The sequence below is a fragment of the Triturus cristatus genome, chromosome 3_1 (genome assembly GCF_964204655.1).
Source record: "Triturus cristatus chromosome 3_1, aTriCri1.1, whole genome shotgun sequence".
NCBI classification, from domain to species: Eukaryota; Metazoa; Chordata; class Amphibia; order Caudata; family Salamandridae; genus Triturus; species Triturus cristatus.
Genome location: NC_140583.1, coordinates 228,776,178 through 228,797,445, shown reverse-complemented (window position 1 = coordinate 228,797,445; position 21,268 = coordinate 228,776,178). Strand labels below are relative to the sequence as shown.

Genomic DNA, 21,268 nt, shown 5'->3' with positions numbered 1-21,268 from the left:
GTCCTGACATAGAATTTGGTGTCCTGCTGGACACAGTCTACTGTTTTACCAGCCTCTCCCACCAGGGCTAGTTCTTACACCCACCCCACACCCATCCAACACAGGTGTCACTAGTCAGGTGACCCTGCCAATAAAAGAGCCAGAGTGCACTGCTCGTGGCCAGTTCCAAGCACTATATCTAAGTTGCTCGGTCTCTTATTTACAAATTATGTGGGCCAAGCTCCAACGACTTTACACTATCTTTTTGATAACACTATGTTTCAATACCTGCCCCTAACACTGATTTAAGGCCGAACTACGTGGGCATCCTATTTTTTTTTTTTTTTGCATCCTTTATATAGCGCGAACTAGACCCGAAGGTATTGGGGCGCTGTACATGAGCACCGTATTTACATTACATATTCAGGCACTGGGTGATTAAGTGATTTGCCCAGAGTCACAGGATGTGGACGCGACCCCGGGAAACTGCTGATTTTAAATCTCCCAATACCCTGCTATAAATGTTGGTTTGTATGCACTTATTTCACCAGTTCTAGTATTACAAACGCCATGTGTCACCAAACTGAACACCTAAATGGTACACCGCGCAAGCCTCCCTGTTGAAAATCAGCCAACCGGAATGGAACGATAGTTGACTACAACATGGAAATCAGAAGAGCAAAGTGGGAGATTTAAAAAAAAGAAAAATCGGGAGAATGGGGCCTTGAATCGGGTTACTGTCATGTATGGGCTTTGGAAGTGTGCTGCTGCAAGATCGGACATTTGAAAGCGCAAATGAACTTTTTTTTTTTACCTTTCAGAAGAATGGAGCGCAATGGCAGGCAGAGAGAGGTGATGCAAGTGTTGTGCACTGGCCTGGCAATTTGCTGGCAGTACATATTACCCCTCCCCCCCCCAGTACTTCACAGGTCTTTAAAATACCATTTACTTGCTAACTAGGCTTTGTTGGTTTTTCACCCCTTCTAGAGCCCCAGCATCGCCACTCTGACTTTTGCTGGAAGAATTAGCACGTTACACAAGACCACGTTACAAAATCGGGTTTTTGCTTGCAGGAATCGGGAGGCGGGAGACTAGCCTTGAAATCGGTAGTCTCCCGCCTGAATCGGGAGGGTTGGCATGTCTGATAGAGCTGTCCGTAATACATTTGCCAACCTCGTGTAAAAACGTACGCCAGTCTGAAGTCTTCATTTTTGTGCGCAGTCTAGTGTTTGGAAAGAGTGCATCGTGTCGATATTCTCGGTATTATCTCGCGACACGTTAAAAGTGTTAGAGCCGCCATCTTTGAATATACGTCACCATGCCTACGCTACGGAGCGTAGGACTCGGGGGTCAATCCAATGAGAACGAAGCATTGTACAAAGCAGTGGCCAATGGCTGGAAGCGCCGCGCCATTTAAACACTCACCATCTAGATACCTTAGATCCATCAAGTTTTTGTTGTTTTAATATTTGTTTTCGGAAGAACCTTTTACCAAAATGATGCACGCAAGGCGTCCTATCGTAAGTACTGGAATGAGGGGATGGGCTCTTTACATTTTACCTGTGCCCGCTTTATCAGCTTTTGCAATCTGTCCATTTCCCAAGTCTAGTTTGTTTGTTTATCGATCTGTGTTTGAATCCCTTTCCTGTTATTTAGTACACTCTCTTACTTTGCCAATCGTTCCAGTCATTGGACGATTCTTACCCATTTGGATTCTATGTCCTCTCTTTGTTTGGGTGTTCCATCGTTGTGAGACCCCTTTTCTCAGCAGCAAATGTCCCTTCGTTACGCCTGCCTCATTACCTCTGCATTTGCAATCTCTAACCGCTTTGCACAATTTGGGCGCACATGACTGTTTTGTCGATAGACTCTGCTTGCTCTCTGTTGCAGCGTAATATACTAATTTGATGAAGCCTGCATATGTGAGTCGCCGTAGCTAAAGGAGAATCCAAAATAGCACGTTTGATTTTGGTCTTGGGTGTGATAGTAAGCGACAACGATTCGCGGATCCAATCTCTATCTAGTTCAAGCTTACCAACAAAAATCCAGTTTTAGTTTTTAACTATCTTGGTTTTATTCGCATCCTACTAGACAGGGGAACATATGGGTTGAATTGACTTGTTTAGCGTGCCTAAACGTTTGCTCATTATCACGCATAGTTATTCAATTATTCTCGCTAGCTCTTAAATATCGAACGAACTGGATATAATCATAACTAGCATTGGCATAGCCAATAGGTCTCTCTTTTGGGACCTTATAAGTATTTAGTTATGCAGCACAATATCCTTGGGGCAACAACATTAACTGTTGCATGGTTAAACTCTCATAAGGTGAGACCTATTGGCTATACCAATGCTGGTTATTAAAGTCGCCCACAATCATATAAAATAAAACTTATCTATGCAGCCAAGATCACAACCAGTAAGTGAATAGGCATTACAACAAGCTGCTTTTAAAAAAGTAATCAGTAGCCAGTGTAAAACTAAGGCGGCTGGACACAAGTTATTAAACAAACGAGCCTATATCTTAGTACAGTGATCCCATCAGATAATGTTTTATTCCCTAGAGCTGCAGTGCTACATCGCCATATATATATTTGATGCGGAGCCACTAACGTATGGACATTTTACAACTTGCATATGTCTCCTCTTTCCTCATGCCAATGCAAGCATGCGGAACTGTGAAATTCTAGCCTATGCACAATGTAATGTCCAGTAGGCCCTATGAAATATTAGGACGTAAGCTTGAGCAAACCTTGCAGCAAGATTTGCTTTCAATGTGGAAAGTCAACTTTTTAAACCTGTATTATAGAAGGGTGATGTGCACACCCTTTGATGGATTGCTGAAAACAGTAACTTTTATTCATAAGAATCATGTGGCTATTTGCTATGCTATATTAAATAAGTATTTATAAAATGTGAATACAATCATATTTTGGAGATACAAACGCGAGCCTCGAATACACCGTCCTGATTAGCCAGAGCAAAATAAATATGTATGCATGGTAGGAGGGATGGACAGGTGGATGAATCCATGGAAAGAGAGAAAGGCAGACGGGCAGATTGATGTACAAATGGATGGGTGGAGAGTTGCAGATGGATGGATGGACAGAAGAAGGTACAGATGAGAGAGGACGGGCAGGCAGATGGACGGAAGATGGATGGATAGTTGTATCCGTATGGTTGGTCGGATGGACAGACTGCAGCACAAAGGGCGAGATAAGTGAAAGTAAAGCGATGGGGAGCCAGCGATGTGGAGACTGTAACGGGGCAGTGACAGAAGGCAGGGAGGTACACGTGGGGGAGAGGGGGGGTCCTCGCCAGGGAGAAAGAGAATGACGTGAAGAAAGTGTGAGTGACCGGAGGGAGCGCACAGGAGAGGGCTTGTGTATGTGTAAGTGATGTAGATAAAAAGGGGGTACGGATGTGCACCGGGAGAGCTGTGCGGTTGGAGGGATGGAGTGTACAGGAGTAGAGGAGAGTGCCGGTTGGCGGGAACAGATGAATTAGGAGCAGAGGCAGAGTAGAGGCTAGGGCACAGGTTGAGGAGCGGGAAGGTATGGGTGGAGGGGTCAGGTGGAGCAGGAATACGGGTGTAGTAGATGAGATGTGCTGGTGAGGGGGCGTATGGCACAGGTGAGGGGACTCGGGTGGAGCGGGGGTGTGCGTGGAGTAGAGGGTACAGGGTGAGGAACATAGACGACCTATATAAGAAAGGAACCACAGGGAGACAGAGGGTTTGTTTGCAAGATCAGAATGTTCGTACATGGCCATTTAATATGAAAAGTTAAAATTACTTCGTCTACAAATCAAAGCTCGAACTCTATGAGATTCAAGCTGGGAGCAATGCAGAGAGGGACAAGGCAGAGGTTTTACAGATGCAACAAAGAGGACCGAGGGACTACAGGATGAGACAGAGGGTCAGCATTGCAAGGGCGATGGGAGACTAGAGCGAGGCAGAGGAGCTAGTAGAGAAAGACATGGGCCACACTTGGAGAGAAAAATGAAACGGCCTACAGATCCGTAGCTGGAGAGGTAGGGCGCGAGTTACTAAAAAGTGTTACTAAGTGCTGAGTGGCTTCTTGATTCTGCAGAAGTGTGAATTTCTCCTTAATAAAAAAAGTACCACTAAGTGCAGAGTAAGTTACTGGGCCTGCTGAAGCGTGAGTGAGCATACAGTGAGTTTCCTGTCCCGATGAAGCATGAATTAAAATAGAATTATTTCCTGGTTCGGCTGAAGCACGAGTAAAGGTAGAATGAGTTCCTGCTTCTGCTGAACTGTGAGTGAGCACAGAATGAGTCCTTGACTGTGCAGAAGTGTGGAAGAGCATGGAGTAAGGCCTGAGGGGCAGTCAGAGCTGCTCAGTATCCATCAAAAACAGGATTGCGTTCTCTTGAATATCGGATGCCTTCATGCGTAACACTGTGAGTCCCATGTGGGTCGAGGCGCTGACTGCGGTACACACAGTTCACCAGCGGTGCACTGTCGGTGGACACGTCCCTGGTGTGGTAGGTGGCCCTCAATCTTGAACCAACCTGGTGGAGGTGCCGATCGGTGCTGTTAGAGGCCGGCGTTGCATGTGTCACCATTTCTAGTCATTTCAATTCAAAATCCTTTATTCAATATTTAAAAAATATCATAAAATTACAATAAACAGTTAAAACATAATCTCAATACATTTCATTTTACATTGACCTTAGGGAGAACATTTAACATCCGTGCATTCAAGGTAACCCTTTATCTAGTGTCTCAATCTTATTACAACTCTAATAAAATTCATAATACAAGCCAGTGTCAGTGGATTCTCGGCCCTTTGTAGATATAAAAGAGCAACTTTGGCATGTCTAAACTTAATTTGTTTTAAGAACCTTACTAAAAAGCGGCGTCTGGGTACTGAGTAAAAAGGGCAAAAGAATACAAAATGAAGGGTATCCTGCGGAGACCTATTGTCGCAGCCGCAGGTACCCTTCTGCTCAACCGTAACAGTAAAACCAGGCGGATCAGCCAAAAGATGATGTGAAAGGTTGAGCCTAAAACGAGTGATTAAAAAATCTGTCTTGTGCTTTATATAATAAGGCGAGATATGGTTCCATGCCTTCTACTGACTTTAGTGTGCTATAGATAAAGACTGTGGGCTTACTTTCTTCTGAGGCCGCTCTACGCGTAATCTCTTTTGCCAGAAAAAGATTGATACTGGTTTTATCCTCAGGGGTAATTTTTGTAGGTTCAGTAAAGAGGTTCTTACGATCTAGCCTCATCAGGGCACTCTTTACATAAAACAACCATGGAATACACATCCCCTTGTCTCTGGCCATACAATCTCTAATTAAAATTCTTAACCAGGCCATAAGCGGTCTAACTTTAATCAGGTTCTCTCTTTCTCTCTTTCTCTCTTTCTCTCTTTCTCTCTTTCTCTCTTTCTCTCTTTCTCTCTTTCTCTCTTTCTCTCTTTCTCTCTTTCTCTCTTTCTCTCTTTCTCTCTTTCTCTCTTTCTCTCTTTCTCTCTTTCTCTCTTTCTCTCTTTCTCTCTTTCTCTCTTTCTCTCTTTCTCTCTTTCTCTCTTTCTCTCTTTCTCTCTTTCTCTCTTTCTCTCTTTCTCTCTTTCTCTCTTTCTCTCTTTCTCTCTTTCTCTCTTTCTCTCTTTCTCTCTTTCTCTTCACACCCTTCCCAGTTCAGCATGGGTAATATAAGCTGACGTGCTTTGTGGGATTTGTAAGACCTTCCTCAAATTTGTTTTCCTCAATTTGAATTTGTTGGGTGTTTACAAAGCCCCAAACTTCAGCCCCATACGTTACTTTGGGACAGCAAATTGAGCCATAAAGGTGCATGACCTGTTCGGGCAACCACCTACCCAACCTGCGCCCATAATTCATTATGGCCCCTGTTGCTGCCACTACTTTTACACTTCGCCCTTCAGTTTAAAATTTAAAAGCCCATCAAATAAAACACCCAGGTAGGAAAAGGTTTTAACCTGTTCCATTATGTGTGTACCTATTCTATAACAAAACTTTTTACATGGCTTATAACCTGCCAACAGTACGTATGACTTGGATAAGTTAGCCGATAGATCTAAATTGGCCATAAAACTGACAAACCCATCCAACAAAGTCTGGAGGCCTTTGGGCGTTCGAGCTAAGAGTACCGCATCATCGGCATATAGCAACACCGGTACCGATCGTGAACCTACTCTGGGGGTATCTGCATTCAATTTAAATAGTGCCTGTTCTAACCCATTTATGTATAGTGAGAACAGGAACGGGGCCAAGATACAGCCCTGGCGCACCCCGCTGGTGCAAGGGAAGGGAACTGTGGTATCACCCTCCAAATTGTAACGCACTTTAGCAGAGGTGTTCCAGTGGAGTGCTCTCAAGATAACTACTAGGCCCTCATCTACCCCTAGTTTAATCATCAGGTTCCAAAGCTTTTCTCTGTTGACATGGTCAAAAGCCGATGAGAGGTCCATAAACCCCATATATACCGACTGATTACTTGCAATAGTATATTTAGCTGTTAATAAATAAAGGTTCAGACACTGGTCTGTGGTTGACCTTCCTGTTCTGAATCCGTATTGCAAGTCTGTAATTATATGGTGTTCATCAGCCCAGTCTAATAGGCGGTTTAGGACAACTCTCCCCAAAACTTTCGCTGTTACATCAATTAGAGAAATCGGTCGGTAACACAGAGGGTCATCCTTTTTTCCCTTTTTAAAGATTGGAACTATTATGGCTTCAGACCAGGATCTTGGCATACCTGTGGTGACCGCCGTGTTTATTACTCTTGTGAGGATGGGTGCCCAAAGATCAACCTTACTTAAGTAGAGATCCGGAGGAATGCCGTCTGGGCCTGGGGCTTTGTTTTGCGTCAGCCCCTTGATCCCCCCCGCTACCAGTTCATCCACCGTAAATTCAACATTTGTCGTCCATGGGCAGATTGCCCCCTCGGTTGCTAATTTGCATGGTTATACAGTACTTTGAAATGATCAAACCATTGCTCCGGGAGAATGGTTGTACCAATTTCCGGGGCAACCGCATCCAGAAAACAAGGGTTATTTATTATTTTCCAGAATGCCCTAGGATCTCTTCTGTCTGCAGCCTCCCGTATATTTTCCCATGTCTGTGATTGAAGTGCCAGTTTCCTTAATTTAATTGCTTTTTTGTATGCTGACCTACATTGTGCAATGCGCACCTTATCTCTAGGTACTTTTTTAAAGCTTTCTTTCAGTTCATTATGAGCCGTAGAGCAGTCTCTATTGAACCATCTAGGAGAGCATTTCACTAACCCTTTCACCAGGGATTTTAGTAGACCATCTATGAGGTGTGCCATCGCCTCAAAGGCTTTGACCACCATAGGTCCCTCCAATAATGGATCTAAACACACCCCAATCATTTCTTTACCGTCCTCCATTAGGGATCTGTAGAAGGCATCCCCATCCACCTTGGCCCATCTGAGCCTTCTCCCTTGATCAATTGCCCTCAGTGTACTGTTTGCCTTAACACTTTTCTTATTGTTACAGGGGGCCCAGTTCTTAATCCTCAAGACTAACGGATTGTGGTCACTGAATAGGCTCCATTCGATGCCAGCCTTATTTATCCAGTCCCAAAAAGGGAGAGAAACTGCTATATAGTCTATAATGGAGCAATACCCTCTTCCCTTGAATATTGGGGTGACTTCATGACCGTCTTTGGGCCCCATCAGATCTAATGTGTGCCTAAGTGCATGATTGTTCGGAACCCTCTCTAGCTCCGACCCATCAGGGATATGTTCGAAGTGCGGGCCTTTTTTCACTGTGCAACCGGTCCAAGCACCCTCCGTCCATCTTAGATTGGAGCACAGATGACAGTTTAGGTCACCCGCTAGGATCACATACGGGGCCACTACTGTCTTCCTCTGCACTAGCTCTTTGATCAGTAAATTATCTAAATCTTGTATTATTAAGCTCTTCCCAGTCCCTACAATGGCATTGTATACATTAATCAAAACAATGTTCATCTTCCTCACTTCGAACCCAATGGCTTGTATATTAGCTGAGTTCCATTTCAGGTCAGTCCACACTCCTTCTAACTGTAGGTCCACGTATGTAATTAGCCCTCCCATTGGTCTTCCCAGAGCCATTTTCCGTGCGGGCACAAAAAAACACTTCTATCCAGCAAGATGAAAGGGATTATAGTCCACCACCCAGGTTTCCTGTAAACAAATTACACGGAATCTACTAACGTACTGTCTCCACTCCTGGTTATGGAATTTTGAAGCTAACCCCGCAATATTCCATGAAACCATTTCAATCCCCTCTTGCCATTCCATTCCTAGTGGGCCTGTATGGGTGTTGGGAGAGGGAGCCGTTACTTCGATATTAGCTTTATTTGATACAGACTCAATTTGGGCAACTTGGTACATGTTGTAATTGAGAGCACACCTGTGCTTCCAACTCGGTAACCTTTTTCTCCTGCGAGCCTACTTGGCTCCCCACTAAGTTATCCAATATACATTTAGTTGCAATGATATTGTCCGAAAACCTCTCCCCACCCAGATGACTAAAACCCGGTTTACTCTGTTTAGAATGGTCTTGGTCTTTGACTGTAGGGGGGATTGATCAAAGGTCAGCTCCTGGGCAGTTTGCTCAACTTGACCTTCCACCCCCTGCAGTCAATCCCACTCCTCCATAAACATGAGGGGTCAAACCTATTTGACAGGGCTAGTCCACCTTGATTCCTTGGTGGAGCATATGACTTTATGCCATAGATATCCTTGCTGTTCTGATAACACTCCTCTCTGCCTTGGATTGCCCAGTTCCTAGACAGGGGACTTTATTCATTGGCATAGAAAAACCATAGGGGTGAGGAACTAATACTGCTTCCAGCGACTACAGAGCCCCAACTTAATATGTACTCTACTGTTCTGCGGTCCCGAAAATTTATCACCACGCAATCGCCTGCTTTGTTTTTTGCCCTGTTCCCAATCCACCTAGCCCTTCTTACATGCAGAATTTCCCCCTGTTCATCCCTTGGCAATGGCCTATTTTTATTCAGCCAATGCGTGACTTTATTTTTAAGCTCGTCATGCAGCTCTATTTGGCCGAGTTTTAACTCTGGAACCCCTGTAAGGATGATAACATAGGGGGCTAGGGGTAAATTTAAGCATAACCCCTTGTTACCTGATTTAGTATGGGGTACTTCTCTGATGTTAGCAGATGTTTTGTTCTGAGGGGGGGGTCTGTATTTGTTCTACCAGTGGGTGGAGGATTAGGAATGGGCAATGATGGTCCTCTTATGTTACCACTAGAGGGCCCTGCTACAGGATTATCTAGTAAAGTGGAGGACTAGTTCTTTTTTCAATAACTCAACTTCACTAGATTTGTCCCTTTGTGCAGATGATAACTTTGTGCCCAATGTGTCACTGGCCGGAATGCTGGTCAGTGAAGATGAGAGCGTATTACTTTCCTCCCCCCCCTCCCCTCCCCCCTTAGCTTTACTAGCGAAACAACTTTATCCAGCCTACTCAAGATTTGTTTTGTCTGGGCATCAATCAATTGCTCAAAATGTAGCTTCAGGTCACTAATAATGTTTGACACCCAACCCGGGGGAACCTGTATATCCATTGCTTGGTCCCTTATTTCTTCAGCCACTGTAGATTCTATATTAGTGGCCAGGCAACCTCTGCCCTTTTTATGCCCAACTTTCCTTTTGCTATTCACCTTCTTCTTAACAGCTTGTATATTAACCCCTTTACCCCTTACATTTGAACCCCTATCAGGAGTTGTCTGTTATGGGGAACTAACAATCAATGGGGATTCCATGGCCGAGTCCTGAATTGTCAATGGCAGAATAGGAAGAGGCGAAATGTTGACTCAGTTGAGGTGTTAGTGAGAGCCGCTTCTCCGTGCGTGCAATTTCGCAGGAGACTTCACCAATGGCTTTGAGCAACATTCTGCCAATAGCCGTCTGCTGCGCTGGTACATGTGGGGGGGGGTGGTCTTTAATGATTTGCTCCCTTGTCTGGAGTTTAATTGGCCCTTAGTACTCGATTTTGCCGATCGTGTTTGGATTTTTGCGGCCATATCGGTGTTGCTGGTATCTATGTGGGTCCTTACAATAGGCTGTCCGTGTCCTAATAGTCCCAAATCAGTGATTACATGACATCCACCTGTGTGTGTGTGTGTATATATGTGTATATATATATATATATATATATGTATATATATGACTTGGAACAGTACCTTAGTGAGCCTTCTGCGGCCTCCTGTAGATGTTAGGGTGGCGGCCTCGAACGGCCACAAACGGCCCGCCCTTTGCCCGGGCTTAGCGCCGCCAGCGCCGCGGAGGGTGCTTGTCCGCTTTTAGCGCCTCCGGGCGCGAAAGTCTGGTCAATTGGGGGCGGGCTCCACAGCCAGGAATTCTGGGGATTGTAGTCCTCGAACTCCGCTCACCGCACGCTGCTAGCTGGAACCACAGCAGCGTCGGCGGGATCGAGCAGGAGAGACCCCGGACACCCAACAGCCCTGCACCTCTGCCCCAGGTTCACAGGTAAGCAACACGAGTGATTCAGTTTTACAATGAGGCTCTAGTCACTTCAGCTCTAAAAAGAAAGCAGACGCTCGTAGCAGCAGTGATAAAACGGAGTTACTGTCTCAGATCACATCACACGCATTCTTTCTCACCAAGGAGACGCCTAAAGGAGCAATCTGTGTTCCAATGTGAGAAACAGGCTCCAGCCATCACCTTTAACAGATCATTGATGAATGGAGAGAGACTGAGTGAGGAGATGAAGGCTGTGGGATGGTTTGAGCATTCGTTCCCGGAGCTGCTTTTGGTTCTAACCTGGCCCTGGGGATAGGGACAGTAGATACATTAAGGGAAAACAAAGCTTAAAAAAAATCAGTGCTATGGTTTTGTAACACTGCAGTGTACTGTACTACCCATGGACCCTCATGCTCAGTGCATAGAATAAACTAATTTATGAAAGCTCTTCCCCTCCCCCCCCCTCATTTCATCCTATGCACAGCTCAGGTTTCTTGTACTATTGAGGGTTGGTGGGAGGGGGGGCGGGGAGGGGGGTGGAGGGATGGTGTGTGGATGGCTCTGTCGAATCCACTTGTCCCTGGCAGCAACTGAAATCAATTACACGTGTTACAGCTCAACGTATGGCTCACGGAAAGCATTATATGGAAGTACCTAACAATTTCTCCAGAAATTATAGAGCATGCACTTTGACGTTCTCAATTGACTCCATTTAGAGCTATTTGTTTTTTTCCATTAGGATGACATTTTTGTACTAATGGAGAGCGGCTCAGAAAACGGCCTTTCTGTACACAATCGGCAGGCACAGTTGGCTGCCATTAGCGGGAGCCTGAGATTTATTTGCACACAGAAAACAATGCGCATGCAGGTCATTCACAGAGATGAGGTGATGTGCTCCTATGCGGTAGACAAATAAAATGGGGGGGGGGGGGGGGAGTACCTCACTTAGGGCGCCAAAATATTTTGTGATGTCTGGCCTAGAGCGCCAAAATATTTTGAGGCAGTCACCTGCAATTTTTAAAGCTCCTACAGAAGAGGGTTCCCTGAACTCAGGCTGTAGTCGAAACTAAGTAAGAACAAGCATAGGCCACGCGGCTGTGAAAGTGACACTGCCATGCGGCCCGCGAAAGTGATCGCGATTAAAGACAGATGGCGCTTGAACGCAAGCGCTAGTCCACCAAAAGCCTTTGGCAGCCCTTTGAAAATCCACACACTAAATTTCTCGCAGAACAGTGCATGCGGTGGCTCAGTGAGACCTAAAAAGGTAGAGTAGATGTCACTAAAAAATACCTGGTGACTTGTTCTAATGGCTGCTGCCGTAATCTAGTATTTGCTACACGCTGTTAATCGTTGACTGGTCTAAAGACCAAAACCTGATCTTTGGCACACCGATACTCTTTATTCTAGAGAACATTTAGGTCAAATGTGTTCAACATTGGTCTGGGCTAATGGCAACTTGATTGGGCACTCAGAATGGTTGTTTAAGTTCTAGCCATTCTGATTCCTTGCCTTCTGTCCCTCCAGAATGTTATATCGAATGAAACTTTAGTTTGACTTCAGAACCATGCTGAACATTAACACCATCTTACCCTTTAACAAGCGCAAGGGGGAAAAAGGATAATATTAAATAAAAGTAAACTAAACAAAGAATACACCATAAGGAACGTGTTTCATTGCAAGTAGCAAAACTACATCCTAATGGGAACAAAAACCGTTAGTTGATACATTCCAAATTATTAACACAGTTCCATATAAAGTTAGACTATAAGGACATCAAGCTTACAAAGGTGACACTGTAATCAATATGCAATCTCCCATCAATCTTAAACGCAGTCCATTAAATATCTGGGACGACTGATATTCCTTCAACCCCTCCCTGGGTGAATACCGAGGAATTGGTAGTGATTGCTCCTTAAACAAGCATTTGCAATGCAATTGGTCTTGCATTTATGCTAGTTTGAGCTATTGAAATTGTAAATGACTGCCTTTTTTTGGGGGGGGGGGTTGTTTTTTAAAACCTAAATAAAAGGCAGTCCTTTATAATGTCAATAGCTCAAACTTGCGGAAATGCGATACCTATTGCAAATGCTTGTTGATAGGCTGGCCGGGTCGTCAAATACTTCCAGTGCTGGCCACAGCCGGCACCTCTGCGTGATGAAAGGATACTGAAGCTTGGAAAGCTGCAGCTTGCACGTCCCTCCTCTTGCATCCACGCTCTATGCTCCTCCAGGCTGCAGAGCAAGGACCCCCACGATCCGCTCTCTGAATGAGGGGCAAGGAGGAAGTGATGGATGAAGGGCTCGGGAGCTCGTGACAGGGGGTATGAAAGGATGGGGACCAGCTGCCTGCTGGAACTTCCATCCTCCCATGCACTCTAAGGGTTCCTGCTTCACCTGTAGGCAATAATCGATGGCTTCTGCCGCCACACCCAGCCACTGCTGAGAGTTGCCGCTCCAGGCTTTTACAGTCTTGTTTAAGGCCAGGGACCCGAGCTCAGCCCGTCCCAGTTCTGAGTTTGGGAGACTGAAGAGAGAACTTATTAAACAGATAAAGAACAGGCCGCTGTGAGCGATGGGACATAGGGAGGAGGGCGATGGCCATAGGAGGGGCAGGCAGGTGATGACCTATAGGGCGAGCAATGGATGATGGGGCATCGGACAGAGTTTGGTGAGGGATTTGGAAAAAGTTTGGAGGTAAGATTTCAGGTGACAGGACGAAGCAGGGGTGTGTGGGTAATAGGCCATAGGAAGTTTTGGGGTGATGGAACCTAACCTGGATATGATGTGACTTTAGTGAGGTTTGCAACAATGGTGGACATTTTGGTTTGGAGCAATTTGCTGGGATATGTATCTTCTAGTACTGTGATCCTAGAGGGACAATAGGACACAAGAGACTTTGGGCGAAGAAACTTCTGAAGATGGAAGGTCATGCAGGGGTGTGTGAGGCGGTGAATATGGCTTTAGGGTGATTGGACATGTGAGTTGGCTTGAACATGATGGGATCTGTGTGAAAGTTTATGGGAACCCTAGTGAAAATTTGGGGTGATGGGACATACGATGGTTGTGGGAGTGGCTGTACCCAAGACTGACTTGGGTACGAGGGCATGTACATGGTGGTTAATGGGGCTATGCAAAACATCAGGAGCCTTGGGTCCCAGCACATGGAATTTGTTAGGGAGTTTTGCCCATGACCTAGTCTTCAAAAGACACAATTGATGGACGGAATGCAGAACAAATCAAAACACTCTCTCCCCCCCCCCCCCCCCCCCCCCCCCAGTCAAGAGATCTGGGTTAAATCCATCATTCTTTTGTTCACCATGCCACCCCAGTTTAGACCTGGCCATATGCAAATCAGTCTTGACCCTGTGCCTCATGGGAACAGTCCAGCCCGAACTGCCAAGCCAGGTCCTCCCTGGACCGGAAACCAGCATCATAGGACCAGTTTCAGGGTTTCACCCCTCTTCAGCCAGGATAGCTTAATTCCAGTGGCTTGGCAGTTCGGGCTGGACTGTTCCCATGAGGCACAGGGTCAAGACTGATTTGCATATGGCTGGGTTCAAACTGGAATGGCGTAGTGAGCAAAAAACGATGGATTTAAGGCCCAGATATCTGTACTGGGGTGAATGTATGACATTGTTCTGCATTCTGTCCATCGGCTGTTTTTGCGCATGTATCTTAAGCAGCTCCAGAGAATGCAAAGTTATAATCGGAACCATATTTGCAGGGGAGTTGCTACCACAGGTGCAGTGGCATGGGGACCCTGAGAGGCCTAATGAACCCTGATAATTCCTGTAGTTTATTGCCCCAATTGCAGTCAAAGGGGCCATTTTCCTTGCTTGCACCAGTGCCCATCATGGGACAATACTGCCTATTTGACTAGGGCAGACTCCAGTAAGCGTGCAGGGATGAGACGTGGGGATACAGGAGACCGGCCAAACAAAGCACCAAGGAAGGGAGCTTTGATGTACATATCCATGCATTTCACTGCAGACTAGGTTTTACCTTTCTGCAGTCTTCGGCAATGGTAACGTAACTCTGGAAATGTTTATGCTTTTCTTTTAACATAAATAAACATGTACTATAGCTGTGTAGAGGTGGGCGAGCTACTGAAAGCCCGAGCCTGAAGCCTAGCTCTGGCGCAGCGTGAGGTCTTGTTGGTACCTCGAGCCCATGCTGAGATTTCATGTGGGTTCGGCCTGCTTCCCTCCCTCTACTCACTATGTGGCGTGAGTCCCAGAGCTGTCCACTTTGTAATTGGGGAACCAGGTCTCGACATTGACTCAGCATTCTGTGACTCTGGGCAAATCACTTTATCTCCCTGCGCCAAGAAAAATGAACATGACCTTGTGTAATGTAACTGGTACTCTGGTATAGTAAACACTACTCCGTGCTATAAAGCTTCGACATGCTCAAGAAATGCACAACTTTGAAGACATGTATTTTACATGATGATTTTGTATGATTTTTAAATAGCAGGCATTTTGAGGGCTTGGCTGGTGCATGCCTGGACTCTAAAGCCGAGCTAGACCCTGGGCTCTGCTCTCCCTGTTAATTTGTTGACTCCCCACCTTCAAAGTTATAGAAAAGGCATGATTTTGAAAACCCTTTATAAAGTGCATCATAGCCTGTGCTATTCTGACTGCTGATGCCAATTGTTTTTACTTTATACTTTAATATTTGCTTTATATTGAGTTTATTTGTTTTCGAGTGCAAAGTTAGATAGTGATTTATTTTCTGTCTCCATTTTAAAGTTATAAAGTGCTTAAGTTACATGCACAGTAATATTTTAACTGTGACTGACTAGAGTGCTAGGTTAGGGGGCGAGTTATTTTTGCCTCCTTCATAGATAATAACAGAATGCGTGGCAAAACTGAGGCTGTGTTTTAGAAAACCATCACATGGAAAGCTGCCATATTCAGTGAATGGTTTTTAAATCTTGATTTGTTTGTGCCAGCAGATGTGAGCCGTGTGTGTGTGTGTCTATATATATATTCACTGAAAAAACCATAGGTTTCACACATGTTATAGTTAGCGGAAATTTTACTGATAAAAAACCAATGAAATTCCCCCGTTATAGTTAGTGCAGGCAACTATAACTCACGCGACCGCAATCTTCTGCTGATGACATATGTGTCTTTATGAAAAAAAAATATTTGTAATATATGTATAGCTAAAAATGTATGGAAGAAGACATGGGCAAATAAGTGTCTAAATACAGTATTAGCATCAGCAGAGGATTGCGGTCACGTGAGTTATAGTTGCCTGCACTAACTATAACGGGGGAATTTCATTGGTTTTTTATCAGTAAAATTTCCGGTAACTATAACATGTGTTTTGGTGGATGCTAAAAATGGCAATCTTACATAATCTGTTGCAAAATTCTACAAAATGCTATTCATGATTAAAATTCCTTATTGCACTATTTATTGTAGAATTTTGCAACAGATTATGTAAGATTGCCATTTTTAGCATCCACCAAAAAAAACAAGAAATGTACTTGCAACAAAGTGAAAATATAAGCCCACTTGGGCATAATTGTTTCAGCACTTTTTCGTAAAGCTCACATGAGCAGAATTGACACGCAAAAAAATGTTTGTTAAACATAATATAAGGTTAACCAATGCTCAGCGAGCAATTATATTGTGTAAAATAGCAGAAATGTTTGACATGGATTTAATTACGAAAAATACGCTGTACTGAGTGCGAAGGTTGCATTTTGAAACTATTTGGTGTGCAATACTTGAAAAAACTACGACTCTGTTTTCACGTTTGTCACGGTTGTAGTTTAACATGTGATTAATTTCAAGCACGTAAGCACTTTAAAATGGCCGCGCGTTTTGAATTTCGCTATCAGTGAACAAGGCTGCTTTGCAGTTGAAACGCGTTTGATAAACGGCAGTTTAAATAAATAATTTTGAACCGCACACGGCGTCTCTTTTGGATGGATGTTTTAGGACCTGCTCTCGAGAGGTCCCTTGTGACGACGCAGCTCTCGTTAAGGAGTGGCGAGGAAATGCTCGAGAGAAACCAGAGGATATATATATATATATATTCACAGAAAAAAACCATAGGTTTCAGGCACGTTATAGTTAGGAATTAGCATTTAAAAAACCTCAGAAATTCACTGGAAAAACCATTGATTTCAGGGGTTTTATAGTTAGCTGGACTTTTCACTTGTACAAAACCATTGAAATTCCCCCGTTATAGTTAGCTGAACTAACTATAACTCGCGCGCCCGCAATGCACTGCTGATGACGTCACATATTACATCACTCATGACATGGTCAGTGACATCACTCATGACATCACAAATGACATCACTGATGACATCACTGATGACATCATCCTTGTGATAGAGTGGCAGACCTCCTCTCACCCTAATATAACCTTTGATACGCACATTCAAAAATAGAGACTAAAATTTTCAAAACAATGGACATACCAATACCAGTTACAACAACCTCTTCAGTAATTCTAAGATCCACATACACATCCACTCATTCACCAACAGTCCTATACAGTCACTCATACATGTACTCACTCATCATATGTACTCATACACCTATACATCCTGTTACACAATGCCACTCATCCATAGAGTTACTCACACACATAGTCACTCATGCTAATAAAGAATCAAACATACATTTACTTGCATATACAGTTATACACACACCACCACACTTACTTCTACGGAAACTTACACATACTTAGTCTTTTAAACAATCACTTATAGAAACACATACTTATTCATACAGGAACTCTTTCAATCTCTCACTCTCACATATACTCACTTATATACACCAATAGTCACATATACTAGTTTAAAACATATGTAGTTACTCATAAAGACACTATTGAGACAGTCATTCACTCACTAAACCACCCATACACACACTCATCCACCCATACAGTCCTGCACACATGCTGTCTTCAACACATACAAACAGTGAGTCACTCATTCATGCACCTAGGCACTACGTAATACCCCCCTCCGAACCATGCAGACACTCAGACTGATACTCAAAAAACCAACTAATAACCTATATAGACACCCATGTAGCTACTCACCAACCCATGCAGCCACTTATACACAAAGTGAGAGACTGATACAGATATTTACATATTTAAACATTACTCACTAAGCCATGTATTCACTATGATACACTTAATCAGTCAGTTACACAATCAATTTTTCAAAAACAAATCATCCATTTAGACACTTATATACCCATTTATTCTTCCATCGACCTTGAGTTATACATATATAAAACATATTTAATTTTCAGAAACACACATTCACTGGTAAGCGTAATCGGCGATTTTTCGGAAAAAAAATAAAAAAAAATTTGGCCTTTGGGGTTGTTTGGGGACCCGTATATCACTGCTGGGTGGTTATGATCTCAATATACTGCCCCTTTACACATTTTTTGGCTTCATTTTTGCTGCCCCACTCAGAGTGCGAGAGAGAAAATGGCGGCCGCCGCTTCCTGGTTTCGGCCGATTCGAATGTTTACTAAGATCTAAGAGCCAATCAGAATCGCGCACGTCACCGTACGCGTACAGTAAGCGCACCGTAAGCGCACCGTAAGCTGGCTCAGATATATATATTGATTTAAAGGCTATTTTCTCAGAATCTACTGAACAGATTTACACCAAACCTACAAAAGGCACTTCCTTGACCTGAGGACTACCTCTCTGCCAAATTTCATTTAATTCTGTTCAGCCGTTCGGGCTGTAGCTCTGTCTAAAGGTCCTATGGAAAAATGCATGGGAAAAACGCGTTTTGGGACCCCCCCCTTTTATCTCAGCTCCCGCTTGACGAATCCCCCCGAGACTTTCAGGGTAGGAGCGGAGCTCAACGCCCCACCTATTTTGAAAATTTCGCGAGGATTCGTCGACCGGCGCCAAAGTTATTCAAAATAGAATGTTGCGGATTTCCTATGGAAACAGGGTCCTAACTATAACTATCTACTGGCGACCGCCAGTAGATTATATATATATATATATATATATATATATATATATATATATATATATAAAAAAAATTTTTTCTTCTGTACCAGTTTATCGAAGGCCTCGCTTATTGGCTTTGCCCCGTTTGTGTTTTTGTATCCTGAAGGTATTTGGAAACAAATCGTCCCAGGAATGTGTAAGTCAGTCAGAGGGCCTTGAACTACAATCCCCATACCTGCATGGGGAGTCAGAGAAGCCCCTTAGTTGGGCTGGCCTGGCCCAGTTTGTTGGGTTTGTTTATTTATTTATTTTTTTGCACCAAGATGGGATACAGACATATTTTGGGCATATCCTAGTCTCTTGATCTGCTATGCGTTAAGAACAGCATAGCAGGCCGTGCCTTGGTCGAGGCCGGAAGTGGGCAAACCATACATGCATGGTGCTCTGGAGTGACGTAGGGTAGGTCAACTTTTACCGCCACTCCTGTCCTAGAGATCCCAGCCCTTACAGCACCCGGTGTGGTCTGCCCCCGACAGGCCGCCGCACCTGCAGCCATCTGGCAGCACTAATGGACTTTTTACGAGAAGGGAAGTCAAACACGAGGACTAACAACCGGAAGCCCTTTTTGGTTGCAGAGGACGGCTCGACTATCTAGGTGTAGGACAGCGTGAGGACGAAACTTAACATTCATCGACTTGCCACATGAGTGATGACTGCTGTTTTGGGTATGCTGGCTTACTCTCTGGCAAGGCAGTCGCTGAAAGGGCATTAGGGCTTGAACAGAGCCAGTCGTGCCAGGCTGGTCTGATATAGGACACGCAGCCATTTTGAAGGCCGTACGACGCTCCACTGAGACAGACGTGACTGACACTGCCCCAGCCCTAACAGCTTCGCAGTAATTCTGGCCACTAAACAGCTTCTCACAAAAGGAAGTAACAGTGTTTAATGCATATATCCACCCAAAACGAACAGCAGTGGATTCAGCGAAGATAATAGGTCAAATAAATTCTCACTTAGGCATCGCTGAAACCCCAAATGTAATTTTATCAGGGGACATGAACTTGTACCTAATGGGCTCATCCGAAGCAAAGGAAGACTCCCTCCAATCGTTAAATTACAATTTACCAATGCAGGGTTCCTTTACGCATGGGAGGCCGAATAGGGTAAATAGACTTCTGCTGGAAGAACTAGAACACCTAAACCCCAGGGCCCTCAATATTAGAACTGACGGTGATTCCCCACCCCCCCCCCCCCCGTGGCAAGCTATTATACTGAAACAACAAGCTCACTCCTAGATTACACATTTGTCAGCCTCTCATTGTTTCAATACGTAACAGGCTTTAAAATGGGAGACCTAGGGGACAGTGGTCACCGTCAACAAGAGATCACTCTCGCAGTAACAGATGAGATTACTATTTACCCTGCCCCACAACTAGGCTCAAGCTACACAACGAACGAGGATCAAGTTTACAACAGAAAGCATAGAGTCCCTAACAGACATTGCAATCAAGCTTTTATTCGCTCAACCACTCGGAAAGAACCTGATACAAACCTGGGAACGCTCCACAACCAACCTCAGTAACTTGAAGGCAACAGCCACAAAAATAGAAAGCGATCCGGCGCAGACACAAGAGAAAAAGCTAACTAAGGACCAAAGAACACATAGCCAATTAAGAGACTGATAAACGGCTCCATACGTTCTCTACGCCATGAACCAGTCAACACGCTGCTCCTTTGCTCTCTGCGGCTACAAAGAACCCAACTAAAGAGTCTGAAATGGAACATTAACAACAACCACAATGAACAGGTTTTTTGGCAAAACTCCTCCATAATATAAAGCACAATGCTAGTAATCGTTTTTGGAAAAAAGTAAACACCATTATACACCCGCATCGGGAAGGTCTCACTTCCTATATACTTGAGGAGACTTGGGCAAGCCATCTTAACTCCCACTTTAATAGCCAAATCATCCATCAGCCGACACAGGAGCAGAGTAGAGCAGCTACGCTTGCACAAAATAACACAGGAAGAAGGGAAAGGGGTAACAACCACTTCCCTGTCAGCACCGCTGCCGATAGAAGCTCCAAGGCAAATGTCAATATGAATTCTCTTGATACAAGTCATGATAAGGAGGAAAGGCCAACAGCCACCGATCAACTAACAATTGGGAAACGGATCCGGAAGGGAAGGAGCACCAGGCCCTAATGGCATCCCACCAGCAGTGTTTAAAGAAAGGCCAGAAGATTGGGCAGACATACTACTTCCACTTTTCCTGGAAGTAAGACTGGGCATAATCCCAGACTCGTGGAAAGGGTCAACGATCATTCCAATTCATAAAAGCGGCAGTAAGCTCCTGCCAGCCAATTATCGGTTGGTTGCACTGATCGACAATGAGGCCAAATACTTTGCGGGAACATTGTTGGTAGAACCGACAATTTGGGCTGAAAAGAATGAAATAATTCCGCTGAACCAGACAGGTTTCCGAAAAATGCTGGTACAACATCCAACATTATGGCATTATCACTGATAATGGATGCAATAAAACTAAGGCAAACAAAGCTGCAGATCTGTTTCATCGATTTCAGCGCCGCATTTGACAACGTGGAGAGGTCCAAATTGTGGTTAAAGCTAGCCAGATGGGGGAATTCCAAACACCCTCTTATCAATGATAATGCTTTTACACACCGACACTTGGGTACAGGTTAAATTAGGCTCCCGTTCCCACCTGTCAAGACAATGAAAGGACAAACAGAGCTGCGTGCTGGCCCCCATCTTATTCAATTTATTTATGTCCGATTTAACACACACTCAACAATTGCA

At 44.4% G+C, this 21,268-nt stretch overlaps 1 protein-coding gene across 1 annotated transcript in view; it reads left to right on the top strand.

Annotated features, from left to right (window-relative positions):
- Nucleotides 1-1,339: 1,339 nt before the first annotated feature.
- Nucleotides 1,340-21,268, top strand: part of CCNB2 (cyclin B2) — a 64,387-nt gene continuing 44,458 nt past the window's right edge. The window contains exon 1 of the mRNA XM_085643739.1: nt 1,340-1,499. Coding sequence (XP_085499865.1) covers nt 1,476-1,499 — 24 coding nt within the window. The 5' untranslated portion in view covers nt 1,340-1,475. The remainder of the gene's footprint in view (nt 1,500-21,268) is intronic.